Raw genomic sequence first — 16,558 nt, forward strand, 5'->3', positions numbered from 1 at the left:
TAAAACTGAGTAAGTAAAAAAACAGTGTACCTTAGAATACAGTTGATGATGTTCAGTAGGACAAATATGTAAAAAAAAATTTATATAATTCTATAGCATAATCAAACACATTACTTCCCGTTTTAGATATTGATGATATAATTAATTTTATCTCTAAAATGAAGAAAATATTTTAATTCAAAACAAACCTTTAAAATACATAGGCAATGTTTGCTGATTTATGAAAAGGACATACTAAGAAATTGATAAAGTTTTACAAAAAAAAAATTTATGTCTGAAAATTGTAGCTATTCAATCTTTCTCGCTGCACACACAGAAATATTCACTTCATGTAATGTGAATATACCTATAAGGCAGAACATTTAATTAGTGTAGAAAACTCATCCACAAATCTATTTGTCAACATAGCGAATACAGAACATTTGTTAGTTAAGATTTATTATTTCACATGAGAAAGGTGTAGAAATTAAACACAAAGCAATGTTTTACTGTAGAATTGACTCGACAGTACTTCTTGACCCATTCCAAAAATGTTAGACATAGCATGGTTTCATGAGGGTCCATAATATGATTTTAAAAAACCTTTCCTACATCATATTTAGAACAAGCAAATGCTTTGTAATTTAACATAATAAAAACAACAAAAACACAAAACGCATCATACAATGATAAACAAGATTTAATGAACATACACTCTTGATTAAACCTTGGGCTCATATTTTCACCTGGAATCATACACTTTTTAGTCCAAAAGTAAGTTTCTCATCATACTGTTGTCTAATGATGAATTTCGAATCTAACAATATAAAGTACACTTTCCTTGCAGTCTAGTTTACACACACGAGACTGTCAATCTGGATTTTCCATGTGACGAGCACTAAGTATTAAAACAACACGTAATTGTTCTCATAGTTGACAGCAAAGGTGACCTGAAAATTTTGGTCTCTCTATTTCTTAATGTTGGCTAGATGTGCGAGCTCGAGTCGTGTGTTCGTCCACTCACACGGCAGCCTACACTACCAGTATGCACTGGTCTGACGGTCTGGTCAGGGCGGTCGTCACGCCGACTAGAGCTCGGTGGTAGCCACCTCCCAGTACTGCTGCATGCGCCCGTCCTGCTCGAGCGAGTCCAAGGCGGCGGCCTTCTCCTGCATCACGGCGAAGTTGTACTCCAGGTTGTAGGGCATGAGCCTCTGCAGGCTGCCGAAGTAGGCGGCGTTGGGCCCGCCGTTGAGGAAGTGGCGGCTGGCGGGGTAGCGGGCTCCGGGCGCGAAGGAGCGCGCGCTGCCGAAGTGCTTGGAGAGGAAGACGGCGGGCGGCGCGACTGCGGCGGCGGCTACGCAGGGCTCCGACAGGTGAGGGCTGCTGCGGGAGAGGGCTCGGCCCTTGTGGACGCTGCCGCCGCCGCCGCGGGGCCACAAGGGCTCCAGCACGGGCCGGCGCGTGAACCCCCGCGTCAACGTGTCCAGCTCCTTGTCGAACAGCAGCTGCGTGTTCTGCTCCAGCATGTACTCCCAGCACTTGAACTGCTCCTCGGACAGCTGCGTGCCGGAGCGGTCCGAGCCCGAGCCCCCGCCGTCGTCTTCCTCCACGCGCGCGCGGATCGCCCGGGCCACGCCGCTGCCGCGCTTGCTGTCGCGGTGGCTGCGCCGCTCCAGCGACGCGAACGTCTTCCGGGGAGCGCCGTCCGCCAGCACCGGCTGCGGGGAGAACCTGCGGGACAACACTCCCTGTGACTGTGCAACAAACACCCTGTCTCTTGGCTGCCACCGTTTAAATTTGGGTTTGGCCATAAGGTATTTTGTGTTGTTTTATTGGTAGAGACCGGAAAAATTCGCGGATTCATTTCACGACAGACTGAAATTCAAATAGTTATACCTCAGTGCTGCCCTCTGCTATTGGCTCACAACTCACCTGGACGACTCTGGGCCAGTGAGGAACACTCAACCGAAGCTGTGTCAAATCACAGGCCGCTGCGTTGGGACACCTTCACAAGACAGCAGCCAACGAGAGGGTGACATTTGACCGAGTGTACGTATAACTATAAAGTTCATCCTAGAGATCACTGAACCCGCGAATTTTTCTGGTCCCTATTTATTGGTTAGCTTAGTATTCATTTTCTTGCTTATGATCGTGCCCCATAATCGAGTCCATGACCCACGTCTGTCTGAGTTCCTTGGCGCAATTAAATTATTATTATTTTTTGTTGCTCAGATTGACAGATTTTTTACGTACTCAAGGTACGTATAATTTTTTTTTTACTAATTTCGTATGATGTGGCTTTGTATGAGCGAGTTTTAAAGCAATTCCTAGGCTAGTAAAATGCATTACTTTTTATTCTGGTTCATCTAATTAAATGTGTAATCCTTGTATTTTGTATAGTTAACAGCGGGAGAAGGGTTTTTATTGTTTGTGGCGTGGTCATAACTACATTATCTCTAAATACTCCTACTCTTGTAAAATGTTTTGTTAACATGGTACCTAGGTACCATAACATGAAAAAGCTTAATTTGGTTGAGTTAAACTGCATTAGAAGTGGTTCCATGTATTTATTTGAAATTGTACAAAAGCTCGAGGCTTTAGTTATCATAACATTTACTACCTATTTCACGAGTGTTAACAAGAACTGGGACCAATTGAAATTGTAAAAGACCTCTTAATTTTAAGGTGTTCTTTAAGCATAATTGTTCTTCAGTATTGTGAGCACAATTGCTGTAATATATCTGGCATTTATATAACTTGTCTTTACCATGGGGCTTGCTAAGCACTATGTTTTTATTTGCTGATGTGTGTCATTAAATCATATCCTTCGATTGTATGATTCTTCCTAGTTTTCCTTGTATTATTGCACCTGAACTGCTTCTCATGCCACTGATGGAAGAGGCTTCAATCTTTTGATCTCATCTTCAAATAAGTCCAATATCAGTGAGCAGGATTGGAGCTTACACAGAACGTTCTATTCATAAATGTATGCTTAAACATGACCAATATACTGCGCAGGAAAATGGAGTCGCATATGACAAGCAAACATAATTTTAATCAAGAATAGAAATGGACGACCATATAGCAGGTACTGCCGAATCTCAATCCAATGTTCTACTACATATCCACCTTGCTCAGGCCTATCATTCGATATTACGCTAGATAGTAATAAGCATGGCTTCACAGGAAGAGGAAGGGGAGCAAAATATTTTGGAGAGCTTATTAATGTTTACAAAAATCCTTCAATTCTTGTGTTAAACTTTTATATCATCAAAAGATGTATAAAAATATTCAAGTTCAGTATTTGAGACCAGTAATTTTGTAAATATTTGAAGGCCAATAATTAAAATATTTTGCAACTGCATCCTTTCTTTGTATGATATCCCCTCCCAAAAAGATCTTATTGGAGCCACCCCTGCTTAGTAAGTAAAACCGTTCAGTTAAAGCTCTCAGGCAATCTCTGTGAATCAGTCAGAAGGCTATATGAAAAATTGAAAACAGCTGAAAGATCACATAAATATGACTGAAAATCCTTTGTTAAAATTACACAATAAACATTAAATTTCGCCAGATATTCTAACAACTGAACTGAACTTATTCATTAATAACTTCCACTGGTTCTGCAGTGAATTCCATAACCTCAGCCATAAATCTCGGTAAAGTTTACAGACTTGAGAGTCATCGGAAATTATTTTTTTTAAATTAGATTATATATTGTTACGATTTACCGGGTTCGTAAAGGATACACCAATTAAAGATTTTATTAAGCACAGAGTTTTATTTATTGCCACTATTTACATTAATAGCAAATAATCTAAAAATGCCAATTAATCAATTGTACTTAAAAATGTTTAATCCCCAGTCACTTGGTTTTTACACACCGCACACCTCGCTGGGCCGCACCACTGGCGCAACTCTCGCCGCAGCACCCCTCGCCGCACTCCGCCGCCGCCGTCGCACTTCCCCTTCGCCGAGATCCCACTCGACGCCTCGCTCGGAGCTTCGCTAGGAACTCCGCCCCGCCCACGACACTATCGCCCGGAACTGAACTCTTCGACCTGAAACCTTCGTCCAGGGACTTCGCCGCTCTATCACCCGGAAACTCCGCCGCGGGAAAACTCCTGACTCCACTGAACTCCTGCCCTGGAACCTTCGTCCAAGGACTTCGCCACTCTGCCGCACCCGCGGCACTATCGCCCCGGAAACTCCGCCGCGGGAAAGCTGCCACCTGAACTCTGACTCTGAGGCCGGCGTCCTCATCTTATATATCTGCCCAGGCGCTTTCCAGAAATCACTCGCGGCTGGGGCCAGTCGCGTTATTCCGCGCCGACCCGACGGCAGAAATCTCTCGAAACACGTGTCGGCGGCTCACGTAAATCCGCAGCTGTCAGGTTTCGGATGTCAAACTAACAGCGCCGCGCCGGGAGCTGAGGGCTGGAGGGAGGAGAAGCGGTGATCCAGGCGCGCACGGAACGTCTCACGTTGCGCGGCCACATGATGTTATCCAGCTGTGCACCTACACGTGTCGTGGCCTTGCTCACGTTCGTAACAATATTTATAAAACGAGAAAAAAAATTTGTTGACTGGGAAATTGTAAGAAGAAAACGGCTAACTGCCAATTGAATGGAACCACGCCAACTTCTGCACGAAGAGAGTTCGAAAAGAAAAAAAAATCCAACGGGAAACATATTTAAGATTGGATGGTCTAGAATACCTAGAAACGCCGTGACGCCATGACGCAATGCTTAGCATTCAACCTCCCTGCCCCCCCCACCCTCCCTCTCCAAGGGCCAGCCGGTATCAATAAACTCCCGAGTAAAGACCCCCCCCCCCCTTCCTACTCCTCCAACAACTACCCTGCCGGCCCTTCTAGCTGGCTCTTGCTTGTAGCCTTTCAACCCTTTCGCGTTTCCTCCGTAGCACCATTTTTTTTTTTGTAATTTAAAATAAATATTTTTTACTTTGACGAATTCATTGACCATGTTACATACCGGCCATCTAAGACAGTCAATGCACCCGACAGCACCACGGCAGGCGCAGCGCCTACCTGTCCTTGCCGCAGTCGCTGGCGGCGCGGTCGCTCTGGCCGCTGGGCGAGGACCGCTCCGTGTCCGGCGCGCCGCTGCAGTCGCGGCAGTCGCGGCGCGGCAACTGCTGCTGCAGCTGCAGCTGCTGCGAGGGGAGCCGCGCCTCCTCGCACAGGCTGCAGTGGTCGGCGGCGCGGCGGCGCGACCGCCGGATGGTGTGCCGCAGCTCGCGCATCAGCTGCTCCACCTCGGAGCCGAGGTCGCGGAAGCGCACCACCAGCACGCTCACGTTGTCCTCGCCGCCGTAGCCCTGCGCCAGGTCCTGCAGCCGCTTGGCCGCCAGGATGGGGTTGGGCTGGTCGCGCACCTCCTCCGCCGCCTCGTCGGAGTCCACCACCTCCCAGAACCTGCGGCACGCCGCCTCCCCGTCACTGCACCCGCCCTGGTTCGCGCCTCCTACTATAACCCGGCAACTCAGTAATTGACCTGGGACATTTCCGTTCCGCGCAGCTTCTCCCTCCGTAAATCCGACCCCTCCTCCCACCATTGGCGTAGCTGTGTTCATAAAGTTGGGGGGGACAAATAATGATTTTGATATCATGTAAACCCATTCCCTTCTTACTAAGACGGGGGGTCCGGGGGTTCTCCACAGGAAAATTTTGATTTTAAAAGTGCAAAATAGCGCATTTTAAGCAGTTTTTGTATCTAACCATTGGATACATCGATGTTAAAAGTAATGTTTCCTTAAGATAAAATTTGATGAGTGAAAAAATTAAAAATAAAGTTGGGCAGAATAATATTATAAAATAAAAATATCACGGTCTAGAAAGTGGGGGGGGGGGGGGGCAGTCCCCTCCACCCAAAAAGTTCAGCGGGACACGTCCACCCTGTCCCCCCCGGTTACTACGCCCCTGCCTCCCACACCGAATCGTCTGGTGGAAGGGGAGGGCCACTCCTCCCTCAAGTACAACGTGCACGAAAACACTTCACTCTCTTTGCGACGTGGCTGAAAGGTATTCCCGATAACGCAAACACCGTATCGTGTAAACCGACCTGCGAAGCACTACCTCGGAAGCGGCGTATCCAGGCAGCGCACAACCATCAACTGATCCCCTCCACTCCACTCCGCTAGAATCACGGGACCGCCGCTTGACACCGGGGTCTGCGCAGGTCGAAAACAAAGTTGCCGGACTATACCTGGCATGTTACTATTTATTTACTATAACAATTATTACTGACGTGACAACGTCCAATAAATCGACGAATGCCAGCTGCACGCAAAAAAAAGTGTCCCGTTACGCACATTGTCCCGTTACGCTCATTCTACGCTTGCGCCGCATCTATCTCCCTTTCACTCGATTGGAACAAACCATCGATTTGACTTTTTTCGAGGCACGTTAAAACTTGAAACACTCCCCGTTCGTTTTCCTACTTTTTCCTATCACCGTCCCATCCTTTAAAAGAGTTACACAGATTGGAAGAAGTTAAATAGCAAACTACCATTATAAACGTTATAGTTAAAATAATAATCTGTTCGTTAAAGTAATAAACATATTTGAATTAATGAGTGCAAAATAAAAGTAAATTTATCAATTAAATTGTAGATTTAATTTAATCCTTTGTATCCATACAAAATAGTGATAATTCAATAAAAAATGATTCAATTTTATTCATAAAAGTATGCAATCATGTCATCAATGTTTTGTTATGACGTTGTCACGTTAAACTATCGTCCGTAAACCGACATTACAGACAACCAATTTATTTAAATTACTTTTATTATCAGTTTTAGTATATTGTTAATTACGCTATTTGTTGATTTTTCTAACACCATAAAATATTGTCTTTAGATAGTTTTATTGCAAATGTATACATTCTGAATGAAAAAAAAAGAAATATCGATTTTAAACACCAATTATTTTTTTACAGAAGTAACTGTTTGTATCATTCAGTCACTATCGATAACAAGGCATTCAAATTACTATGTAATACGGTCAAACAGAACCAAAAATGTAATAATAAAAAAGTTAATGAATCGAGCAGTTTAAACCAAGATGGTGTATTTCAGTATTTTTCCTTAGAATTACAAATTTAATATTAACAGATTATGCTTTTGTTGAAATACAATTCAAACAAGTATTTGAAAAATTATCATTATAATATTCCTCTAGGAAAATAATATTTAATTAGATTTAAAAAAAATTCATTACATCATGAAGTTGTGTCGATTATGCTCTTTATGTTTATATATGTGGCAAACAGTGTATATTGAAACAAGGATAGCGCTAATACCAGATGTGGTGAACTGGAAAGAGAGAGTAAAAACCCATTAGACTGCACATTGCAATCTAAGGATGAGACATGCTATAGTCCCATGTAAGGCGTGGGTGTGAATTTCTAAAGCTTAAATATGGTCAAAAATATTTCTTGTCAAAATAATAAATCAATAAGTTAAAAAAAAACTTTGGTAGTGGTAAAATGTGGGACTCGCATTTGGTAAGGCTCGGGTTCAAATCACGCTCCTGCCATCATCATTTTGGTTTTCCATTGAGTCCCAATATCCTTCCAACAAAACAATCCAGACAAACACTGCCCGGCTCCTACAATTTACTTTACTTGTACAGTGCTTATAACCTCAATGTATGAACAAAAAAAAGTAATAGAAATTCCAACAGAGGGTGTTTCGTAAAGATTTAGCCTTGGGAATCCCTTTTAAGACATGAATGATTTTAAGTTTGGGTCAAAATGCTGTATAATTTAATTTTTCAAATTAAAGGGGGTAAGGCGAGTGTAATTTTACGACAAAAGCTTCTCATTGTAACAGATACAATCAATTAATTTAAAAACTCGGTTTTTTGTTGTAATATTAAATTCTTTAGAAAATATGGACTAAATTTCTCCTCTACCTCCCACAAAATGAGTTTAATTATATGTTTTTTCATGGCCAACAAGCAGGACAAAATCTCATTGATATTAAAATCTGGTCCTGTGCTATAGTATGTTACAGGAAAGTATAGTTTGATGCAAGGAAGAGTGAAGTATGGGAGTTATACAGGAAAGGAGTCCTCCTGTGTGACATGGAAGATGATAAAGTAAGCACTTGATTAGCTAAAAAGCTGTCTTCATACTAGTCAACCAAACATGAAAATGCAAAGTACAAAAATGCAAGCCACTTTGTTACTATCTAGACTAGTAATCGAAACTAAGCAGTTATCCGTCAGTAACACAAACACTCCAGTAATTAATAAGGGCTTCCTTTTCAACAAAAATTATCCATTCTCCCTTCATTTTACAATTAAAGGCATAACTTATCTCACATATTTTCTACCTCTTCCTAACTGGAGTAACAGTTGTCTGAGGAATCTTAAGTACAGTTTCATTTGCTTCACTTTTCACAGCCCTGTTTGAATGATTTTCGTAGAGGAATGCCAGAAGGAGTGGAATCCCTGATTGCAGATCAATACAGCCTCCAAGATAACCTTTTAAGGGACATTACCCGCAATTTTGTCACTCCAAAAGAACGTCTTCACACTGCGTGTGAGCACAGATATCTGCCTTTCCAACAATACGTTTACGGTTTGCTGTTTTCTGTTGACATGTTTGGTTGACTATTGCGTATAGCCGTCTTAAGAATCAACACTTTTTTGCATTCAGGAGGGAAATAAACTCACCTCTTGTTCCCTATGATGAGGAACTCGTCGTTTTCTTCCAGAATGACCTCGCTGATGTGAGGGTCAGGAATTACCAAGGGAAACACAGAGCTGTAGCCAACATGACTACGATTCAGATTCTGCAAAATGAAAAATACAAACGCATTAAAGTAATTATGGTGATTTTGTGGCCAGAGAAGACATCTGAGTGGCCTTTCTAGGGTGGCAATCTCAGGAGACTGAGGTTAAGCTTTTGCACACATTCCAGTGCATTCTGAAATGCATGTGCATGGCAAAACTTTGTCCTTATTGTTTAGTTTGGAGAAAAAGAAACAAATACACCATATTAATTATAATTAAAGGTAATTAGTAGCAACATACACATACAGTCATTTGTGGGATATTTTAACACTGCAGGGGCCAGGTGAATGAATTTGTGATGGATGACATCGGACTCATAGGATAACGTAGCGCCTATCAGACGTCCAGTTAAATACAATTTGGGTACTATTAAAAATTCTAGACTCGCCATTTAAATGGAAAGTATGCCTCCAACAACAACCCACTTAGTTCGGAAGGCGACCTACGTTCTGGGCGCAGGCGGCGGAGGCCTCGGGCGGGCGGGTGAGCGCGACGGCGCCCGAGCGCCGCTGCAGCACGGCGCGAGCCTCGCCCACGCTCGCCACGCGCAGCACGTAGCGCTGCCCTCCCGGCACGAAGCCCGACCCCGTCATGACGGGCTGCGGCGCGGCCGCGGGCCCGCTGGGGCGCGCGCGCGAGATGTGGCACAGCGTGCCGCACACGCCGTACTTCTGGCCCTTCTCCTTCAGCTCCCTGCGGCAACACCCCGCTCACACTGCCTTCTCCTTCCTCCCGGTGCAGACACTGCTCACTCGAGCCAGGTTCACAATTACAATAACACTGGAAGGACTTAACAGTACATGAACACATCAAAAACGACAAGCAAGTGGAATTGTGACGGAGACCATGTGGGGAGTGACAGTCTCGGCAACCCTGCATCCCGTACAATTTAAGAATTTTAACTACGAACGTTCCGGGTAACAAAAAAAGTATCATTTGACCTAACGTAGTTTGACAACATGGTGTTCGAGCAAATGCGGTCTTAAACGAGCTACACTAATTAACTGACGTACATCGACGCACCTGTGTCCCAGGTAGAGCAGCCTGATTTATGCGGCTCGTGTTTGGGAGGGGAAACACCGTGAATTGAATCACAGAGCAGGACAGGGCAGTAGTAATGCCACACGTGCCTTTTGTCCCCTACTTATGGATCTCTCACACAAACTGATTGACACGCTTTTCCTTCACATAGTTGCGAGGCAAGTGGAGAAGGTCGGTCTCCGTGGAAATGCCTGGCCTGTCGCGAAATGCTCGGGGAAAGCCACCCCCGCTGCCCTTCTCCTACCTGCGGAGGGTGGCGGTGCTGAATCGTCAGGAAGGGTTCCGGCTGCCCGCCACGTGACCTTCGGAATGCGAGGCACGAACGCAACTCTAAACGTGTTTACTACTGGGGGTTTGGCCCACTAGTCCCGCCCCTTGCCCCGCACGGGTGTAAGCTTCTGTGCCGAGAGGTCTGGAGGAGTGCGGCCGTCACCCTCATTGCTACATCTGGCTCACCAGAGACGGCGGGGCTTTGAGGTGGGTATATAAGGCCTGACCGGCAACTGCAGAGCAGATTGGTTGGTCGCGATACCAGCGAGCAGGCGAGTTCTTCAATGACGAGTGTCTTTAAGGTAACATCGGCGAGGCGAAAAAGTGTTGCAGTTGCTTTTAATTGAGCCAACAGACATAGGACTGTTCAGAAATTAACAGGCAGCTGTGAATAATATATGTACTTATTAGTGTAGTTAATTTATAATATGTATAGGGGCCTAAGTGTACTTAATAAATTAAACATTTATTAATTAGTCTACATATAATTTCTAGCTCTGTTTTCCCTTGGTTTGTAACAATACTTCAGTTTGTGTTACATGACTGAGTTTTTTTTTTGGGTTAGGGGAGGGGGAAGAGGCAAGGAGTATAATATTTTAAAAATATATTTATTGAATTAATTAATAACCATTTAGTAACATAATATGCTAGCGATTCACAATATACGAAAATTATTATTTAAAAGATAAATATAGATGGAACATCACGAAGAAGCTCGTTATTTCTGTTATGGAGGTTGAAAGATTGTTTATAGATTTTGACGTGACAACGTCTAATAAATCGATGAACGCCGGCCGCACGCACGAAAAAGGATGACTCATTGTCCCGTTATGCTCATTGTCCCATTCGCTGTGTCCCGTTACGCTCATTGTACGCTTGTGCCGCATCTATCTCTCTTCCACTCGGTTGGAACAACCATCGATTTGACTTTTTCGAGGCACATTAAACTTGAAACACTCCCATTCGTTTCCTACTTTTCCTATCATCGTCCTATCCTTAACAGAATAACACAGATTGGAATAAGTTAAATAGCAAACACGTATAAAAGTTATAGTTAAAATAATAATCTCTTCGTTAAAGTAATAAACATATTTGAATTAACGTGTGCAAATAAAAGGAAAATTTAGCATTAAAATTTGTAGATTTCATTTCACTCCTTCTTTGTATCCATTCAAAATAGTGATAATTCAACAATAAAAATGATTCAATTTTATTCATAAAAGTATGTAATCATTTTCATCAATGTTTCGTTATGGCGTTGGCACGTTTAAACTATCGTCCATAAACCGACTTTACAGACAACCAATTTTTTTGTTTCGGAAACATGTGCGTCATTACGTAAAAATTGTTATTAAATGTAACCAAAGCTATATATATTATACAATATATAATATACAGTCTGGTACAAAATTCATGCTAAATAAATTACGTTCAATGAATTTACAATGGTAAAGGATTTAATTGTTAAATTGCAAATTGATAGAGACCGGAAAAACTCGCGGGTTCAATGACCTTCAGGATAGACTCCAATATCCTCTACACACTCGGGCAAATGCCAACTGTTCATTGGCTGCTGACTTGTGAGTCGTTTCGACTGGGTGGCCTGTGATTCGACACTTCTACGAGTGAGGGTCTCTAACTGGCCCTCAGTCCTCCAGATCAACAATGGACCAATGGCAGAAGCAGCACTAAGGTATAATTATTTGAATTTTGGCATAGCACGTAATGAACCCGCGAATTTTTCAGGTCTCTCCAAATTAATCATGTTTCTTTTTGTTTTTTTTTGCATTTAGGTGGTAGTTTTGACGGTGTTGTATGCTGTATATGGACATGCACGACCTCGTCCCCCACGTGTAACGCGCGGCCCTGAAGGGGGGCTCGCGGGGCTTCGCGGGGGCTGAAGGGGGGCTCGCACCTGTGCGCGGACAGCATGGTGTACTTCATGTACTCGGCGGCCGTCTCCTTGACGGTGCGCTCCTCCAGCAGGATGCGCGGCACTGCTCGCACCAGCGCGGCGGGCACCTCGCCGTTGTTGCCGCCGTCGAACATGGCGAACAGGCCCTCCGTGTTGCAGAAGGCGGGCAGGCGGATCTGCGTCACGTACAGCCTGTCCCCCCGCCATCCCCCATCATTCCACGAACAACTTCTCAAAATGTCAGCTCATTAAAATAAGTGTACATTCACGAGCCACAACTGTAAACATGATAATGTGCGTACCACAAATTATTTTAAGGTTTCCAACGAATTCTCCAATCTCAAAATGATTTGATCGGGAAGCCTACAACTCACGTACTTTCGGTTCCCTGCAAGAATTTCCGAAGATTTCCGAAGTTTTACGTTTTGGTATTAACGCCACATCAGCCGCTAAATCAGAAGTTTCCAATGCAAACAAGCATGTTGTGACTGACCTAACCTAACCTAACCTAACCTAAACCTTCGATTTTTTTTTATTTTCAATTTATGAGAGAAATCCGAAGTTGCACGAACGTGGTAGGGAACCGAAACCACGTGAGTTGTAGGCTTCCCGATTTGATCTATTAGTGGTTTTTGCCTTTCATCATTCTCTAGTCTTAGGTGCTGCTGGAAGCCGGGTGGGTGTAAGTGTGTGACTACCCACCACCAGGGGCGTTTGTAGCCCTTCTTGTCAAAATCCAGACCTGCTTAAAATATGAAAGCCAGCCTTGCGTCCAAGTATCCCAAACACCCGCGTGGTAGATCCTTTTATACCCTGTCCATACCATCCTCTGTCTCCTGTATTCTTCTACACATAATGCATGAAAGTTAATTATTACCCCGCATGTTTGTGCCCGGGGTTTTCTCTTAGTCTATTCAGGTTTTAACTGCTAACATTAACTACTACTCACAATAGTTTAAATCTTATTTTTAAAACAGGGGAGTTCGTCAATGGCTTCAATCGCTGCCATGTCTGGCCAATCCCTGAAAAAAAATCACAAGATGGATGTGACCCTTCTATGAATTGCTAATCCCGCATAGGCGTATAGGCTTCGGCCTGAGACGCACCTAGGCCCCTTCCTTAATTTTAGTTAGGTTAGGGAAAGAAAAAAAATCATTCAAAATTCTACCAGGCCACGGGAAAAATTGAGATTGGCCCATCACTATAATATATATAGTGATGGGCCAATCTCAATTTTTCCCGTGGCCTGGTTGAATTTTGAATGTTTTTTTTCCCTAACCTAACTAAAACTAAAGATGTAACATACCGTAAGAAAAAAATTTGTTTGTGTGAAATTTTAACTCGTTTTCTGGTTTTATAGAAATACTTTAGGTATGTTACCCGGAAACTTCCATCTCTAGTTGTAATGATAGAACATAGCGCAGGCGGCGGAAACGGGAGGCGCGTACTTGTCTCTGAGGCCCGGAGTCTCGGAGAAGCCTATCTTCCAGGGCGGCTCGAGGTCGCCGCCCTCCTCGTGGTACGGCGTGGACGGCAGGCTGGTGCGGTTCTGCCCCGACACGTCCACCAGGCTCATGGGCCGCTGGGACCTGCGTCACAACAGTCGCTGCAGATCCTCCAGGGTCGACCGCGAAGTACACTTGCAACTGCTCAATCCCCGCTGTGTCGCCCTCTGCCCCTTAATGGATGCCAGCAAGTCGGATTGCGTCAGGCGCGGGCTGGTCCCTATATACCATCGGGACCCGCCTGTCCCTGCAGCATGGCAGGGTTCAACACTAGAACCACAGGCAAATGGATACACAGTTTCAACGAGGTCTGGAGGCGTCGGGGAAAGGCTATGCCGAGAGGCCGAGGAGACCCATCCCAGCATCGGCCCCACTACGACCTCTAGCCCATTCAGCAACCAACGACTTGTCTACTTGCTAGCCCTTCCACAACAGTCGCTTAAGGCCGTCCGTGCGCGACGGCACCAACAACTCCATGAACAACCTTTGAAAAAAAAAAATTACCACTGCCTGTGAAGGCTTGGCTTCACCTGCCAAACTGATTTTTTGTTTGCTAAATACAAACAGTTTTTTTTACTAAGAAATGTTTCCAAACTTTGCTATTTCATATGTGTAATCCAGATGAGAAAACCCAGAAAACCAATATTAAGTTACAACAACGTAATTGGTCAGGCAAAAAATTTAATTAAGCTATTTAAACTTGCAGTTGAAAATACTAAAAGTACATCTAAAGCAGAGCTCTCAAATAAGTTAATTTATGCATGAAAAGATACAGAAGTAATTGTCTGACAGGAATTTTACGTCGCACATTAATTCACAGACACGTAAACGCAACGAAATTCGCAAGGATTTGGTTGAGCTCCGAACCAACTGGTCACCGAATCGGTCCTCGGATTTGAGTCACGTCAGGGTGCTGGCATATAACCCGCAACCCTCGCCACACGAGCATGCGGTGTCAGGGTGGACTACACAGAATCAGACAATCCGCGACGCGACATGTTTCACCACGGCGCTGCGCGACATTACTCGATGCCTCGCGATAGCTCAACACCGTCTTCTCGCGGCAGCTCAACACCGTCTTCTCGAGGTAGCTCAACACCGTCTTCTCGCCGCAGCTCAACACTGCCTTCTCGCCGCAGCTCAACACTGCCTTCTCGAGGTAGCTCAACACCGTCTTCTCGCGGCAGCTCAACACCGTCTTCTCGCCGCAGCTCAACACCGTCTTCTCGAGGTAGCTCAACACTGTCTTCTCGCCGCAGCTCAACACTGTCTTCTCGCCGCAGCTCAACACCGTCTTCTCGCCGCAGCTCAACACCGTCTTCTCGCGGCAGCTCAACACCATCTTCTCGAGGTAGCTCAACACCGTCTTCTCGCCGCAGCTCAACACTGCCTTCTCGAGGTAGCTCAACACCGTCTTCTCGCGGCAGCTCAACACCGTCTTCTCGCCGCAGCTCAACACTGTCTTCTCGAGGTAGCTCAACACTGTCTTCTCGAGGTAGCTCAAAACCGTCTTCTCGCCGCAGCTCAACACTGCCTTCTCGAGGTAGCTCAACACCATCTTCTCGAGGTAGCTCAACACCGTCTTCTCGAGGTAGCTCAACACTGTCTTCTCGCCGCAGCTCAACACCGTCTTCTCGCCGCAGCTCAACACTGCCTTCTCGAGGTAGCTCAACACCGTCTTCTCGCGGCAGCTCAACACCGTCTTCTCGCCGCAGCTCAACACTGCCTTCTCGAGGTAGCTCAAAACCGTCTTCTCGCCGCAGCTCAACACTGCCTTCTCGAGGTAGCTCAACACCATCTTCTCGAGGTAGCTCAACACCGTCTTCTCGAGGTAGCTCAACACCGTCTTCTCGCCGCAGCTCAACACCGTCTTCTCGAGGTAGCTCAACACTGTCTTCTCGCCGCAGCTCAACACCGTCTTCTCGCCGCAGCTCAACACCGTCTTCTCGCGGCAGCTCAACACCGTCTTCTCGAGGTAGCTCAACACCGTCTTCTCGCCGCAGCTCAACACTGCCTTCTCGAGGTAGCTCAACACCGTCTTCTCGCGGCAGCTCAACACCGTCTTCTCGCCGCAGCTCAACACTGTCTTCTCGAGGTAGCTCAACACTGTCTTCTCGAGGTAGCTCAAAACCGTCTTCTCGCCGCAGCTCAACACTGCCTTCTCGAGGTAGCTCAACACCATCTTCTCGAGGTAGCTCAACACCGTCTTCTCGAGGTAGCTCAACACCGTCTTCTCGCCGCAGCTCAAAACTGCCTTCTCGAGGTAGCTCAACACCGTCTTCTCGCGGCAGCTCAACACTGCATTCTCGAGGTAGCTCAACACCGTCTTCTCGAGGTAGCTCAACACTGTCTTCTCGCCGCAGATCAACACTGCCTTCTCGAGGTAGCTCAACACCGTCTTCTCGCCGCAGCTCAAAACTGCCTTCTCGAGGTAGCTCAACACCGTCTTCTCGCGGCAGCTCAACACTGCATTCTCGAGGTAGCTCAACACCGTCTTCTCGAGGTAGCTCAACACCGTCTTCTCGCCGCAGATCAACACTGCCTTCTCGAGGTAGCTCAACACCGTCTTCTCGCGGCAGCTCAACACTGCCTTCTCGAGGTAGCTCAACACCGTCTTCTCGAGGTAGCTCAACACCGTCTTCTCGCCGCAGATCAACACTGCCTTCTCGAGGTAGCTCAACACCGTCTTCTCGCGGCAGCTCAACACTGCCTTCTCGAGGTAGCTCAACACCGTCTTCTCGAGGTAGCTCAACACCGTCTTCTCGCCGCAGCTCAACACTGCCTTCTCGAGGTAGCTCAACACTGCCTTCTCGAGGTAGCTCAACACCGTCTTCTCGCGGCAGCTCAACACCGTCTTCTCGCCGCAGCTCAACACTGCCTTCTCGAGGTAGCTCAACACCGTCTTCTCGCCGCAGCTCAACACCGTCTTCTCGAGGTAGCTCAACACCGTCTTCTCGCCGCAGCTCAACACTGCCTTCTAGAGGTAGCTCAACACCGTCTTCTCGAGGTAGCTCAACACTGTCTTCT

The 16,558-nt window shown here is 45.6% G+C and overlaps 1 protein-coding gene across 1 annotated transcript in view; it reads right to left on the bottom strand.

The window, feature by feature from the left end:
• Positions 1-492: 492 nt before the first annotated feature.
• Positions 493-16,558, bottom strand: part of LOC134528043 (protein phosphatase PHLPP-like protein) — a 120,473-nt gene continuing 104,407 nt past the window's right edge. The window contains exons 10-15 of the mRNA XM_063361245.1: positions 13,475-13,615; positions 12,027-12,218; positions 9,247-9,493; positions 8,681-8,799; positions 5,030-5,416; positions 493-1,713 (exon numbers count right to left, since the gene is read on the bottom strand). Coding sequence (XP_063217315.1) covers positions 1,068-1,713; positions 5,030-5,416; positions 8,681-8,799; positions 9,247-9,493; positions 12,027-12,218; positions 13,475-13,615 — 1,732 coding nt within the window. The 3' untranslated portion in view covers positions 493-1,067. The remainder of the gene's footprint in view (positions 1,714-5,029; positions 5,417-8,680; positions 8,800-9,246; positions 9,494-12,026; positions 12,219-13,474; positions 13,616-16,558) is intronic.

Source organism: Bacillus rossius, chromosome 1 (genome assembly GCF_032445375.1).
Source record: "Bacillus rossius redtenbacheri isolate Brsri chromosome 1, Brsri_v3, whole genome shotgun sequence".
NCBI lineage: Eukaryota > Metazoa > Arthropoda > Insecta > Phasmatodea > Bacillidae > Bacillus > Bacillus rossius.